Source organism: Engraulis encrasicolus, chromosome 4 (genome assembly GCF_034702125.1).
Source record: "Engraulis encrasicolus isolate BLACKSEA-1 chromosome 4, IST_EnEncr_1.0, whole genome shotgun sequence".
NCBI classification, from domain to species: domain Eukaryota; kingdom Metazoa; phylum Chordata; class Actinopteri; order Clupeiformes; family Engraulidae; genus Engraulis; species Engraulis encrasicolus.
Window position 1 is genome coordinate 24946217 of NC_085860.1, and position 2500 is coordinate 24948716.

Sequence of the window (2500 nt, forward strand, 5' to 3'; positions counted from 1 at the left end):
GTTTTATAGTGTACCTTTTACACATAGGAGATCATAATCAGTGCTCACCATCAGTGCAGCAGACGAGAGCACAGTGAAAAACTGGCATTACATACAGTATCTCTCCCTACTGTAGGGTGCAGCGATTGGTTAGCAGCTGTTAGCACGTTTGGCTGTGACATTAGGAGTAATCTTGCCTGGTTACCACCAGACCTAATCACAAGTGAGATCTATCTATCTATCTATCTATCTATCTATCTATCTATCTATCTATCTATCTATCTATCTATCTATCTATCTATCTATCTATCTATCTATCTATCTATCTATCTATCTATCTATCTATCTATCTATCTATCTATCTATAGGAATCATCAATGCTTGCCGATAGACAGGTGTAGAAGAGAGGAGATAAGAGCTTGATAAAGACCTTGTTACATAACTCTGCCTAATATAGGGTGCGGAGAGTGAGAGAATGACTAGTTAGCAGCTGGAATGCCTTTGGCTGTGACATTGCCGCCCGGGTCCCAGCGGAGGCCTACGGAAGCTGGAGCAGAGGCCAAGGGTGCAGGCTCTCTGTCCCACTTTCCCCCCCTCGGCATGCACACACACGCACGCACGCACGCACGCACGCACGCACACACACACACACACACACACACACACACACACACACACACACACACACACACACACACACACACACACACACACACACACACACACACACACACACACACACACACACACACACACACACACACAGCATACTACAGTGTGGTTATGACTTGACTCTTGACATCTCTCTTTTCTTTCATTTTCACCTTCTTTTGATTGCTTTATTTTTTTCCGTCTGCCTTCTTTCTTTCTCTCCTTCTCTGCTTGTTTTGCTCTGTGTTTTTGTCTTTTTACTCATTGTCTCTTTTAGCTCTCTCTCCCATCATCTCTCTGTATGATCATTTCATCTCTTTGGGTTCTAGGGTTATCTCTCTGGGTCTTCAGATCTCTCTCTCTCTCTCTCTCTCTCTCTCTCTCTCTCTCTCTCTCTCTCTCTCTCTCTCTCTCTCTCTCTCTCTCTCTCTCTCTCTCTCTCTCTCTCTCTCTCTCTCTGCCTCTTTCTCTCCCCCCCCCTCTCTCTGGACCTGAGTGCAGGGGCAAGGGAGGACATTGCCACACTTCTGCAAGCTGACCTCAAAGCTTCTGCGAAGATGCAAAAATAGAGTAATAATCAGTGCACCTCATCTTCAGTCTCTTCTTGAGTTCTTCCCTGTTTGCAAGATGTGTTTTGGGGTGAATGGTAGTTTCATAGTTTCATAGGTTAATATCTTATTTGTTTTTCATTCTTTTGTGCATACAGCATGAAATTGATTATCTGGGACACTCTGTAAGCTCTTTTTGGAAGCTTCTGTCCTTTTCCTCTTCTTAGTGTAGCGTGGTGGTTCTCAACGGGGTGTGTGCAGCCCCCCAGGGGGCATTAGGGAGCCTTAAGAGATGGAAATAGCTGAGAGGGGGTGGCGCTTAGTTGCACTTGGGGGGCATTAGTCTCTTATTTTTTTACGTAACACCAAGGCGGGGTGGGGAGCTTGTTAGGAGTATGGTGAGGTCAAGGGAATTGGGAGGCTTATGATGAGGTCAAGGGGGTGTTAGTTCAAAAAAGGTTGAGAACCACTGCTTGGGGGCCACGTTTTCAGGTCATTGCTATTTTCAACTGTGAATGTGAATAAAGTATTTTAAGAGGGTGGTGGATATGGGAGGCTTGGAAAACTGCCACAGCAGTGTAGATAGTGTATGGTTTTAATAATTATGTAGTTCCTGCTGAAAATCATTTACACAGCATCCTTTACTGTAATGTAATGTAATGTGGTTGTGTGTGCCATGGCAGACCACTAGGGGGAAGAGTAACACTGTTTTCCATTTCAGATTGCTATGTACTGGCTTGTGATGTGAGCATGCATAATGCTCATCGAAACAACACTCAGCAGGGGATAGTGTGTGTGGTTTTACAACAGCCAGCAACACTTTTAACAGCAATTGTTCATGTGAACATCATTCTCAGAACATATAATATTTTACTCCTTTTACAACACTCTCTCTCTCTGTCTCTCTGTCTCTGTCTCTCTCTCTCTCTCTCTCTCTCTCTCTCTCTCTCTCTCTCTCTCTCTCTCTCTCTCTCTCTCTCTCTCTCGCTCGCTCGCTCGCTCGCTCTCTCTCTCTCTCACGCACGCACGCACGCACGCACGCACGCACGCACACACACACACACACACACACACACACACACACACACACACACACACACACACACACACACACACACACACACGCACACACACACACACATTTACGGGTATTAATTAGTAAGTGCTGATCTCCAGATGACATATACCTCTCTCTGTGTCTCTAGCCCACGGCCCAGCAGGGATGGTCTGTCCAGTGCTGAGACCCCCAGCTCCAAGCGTAAGCTCTACAGTGCTGTCCCCGGCAGACACTATGTTGTGGTGAAGTCCTACCAGCCACAGGC

At 46.1% G+C, this 2500-nt stretch overlaps 1 protein-coding gene across 1 annotated transcript in view; it reads left to right on the plus strand.

Annotated features, from left to right (window-relative positions):
• Positions 1-2500, plus strand: part of shank2b (SH3 and multiple ankyrin repeat domains 2b) — a 116421-nt gene that overhangs the window by 55872 nt on the left and 58049 nt on the right. The window contains exon 11 of the mRNA XM_063196942.1: positions 2384-2500. This exon is cut by the window's right edge and continues 41 nt beyond it. Within this exon, the coding sequence (XP_063053012.1) occupies positions 2384-2500 (117 nt within the window). The remainder of the gene's footprint in view (positions 1-2383) is intronic.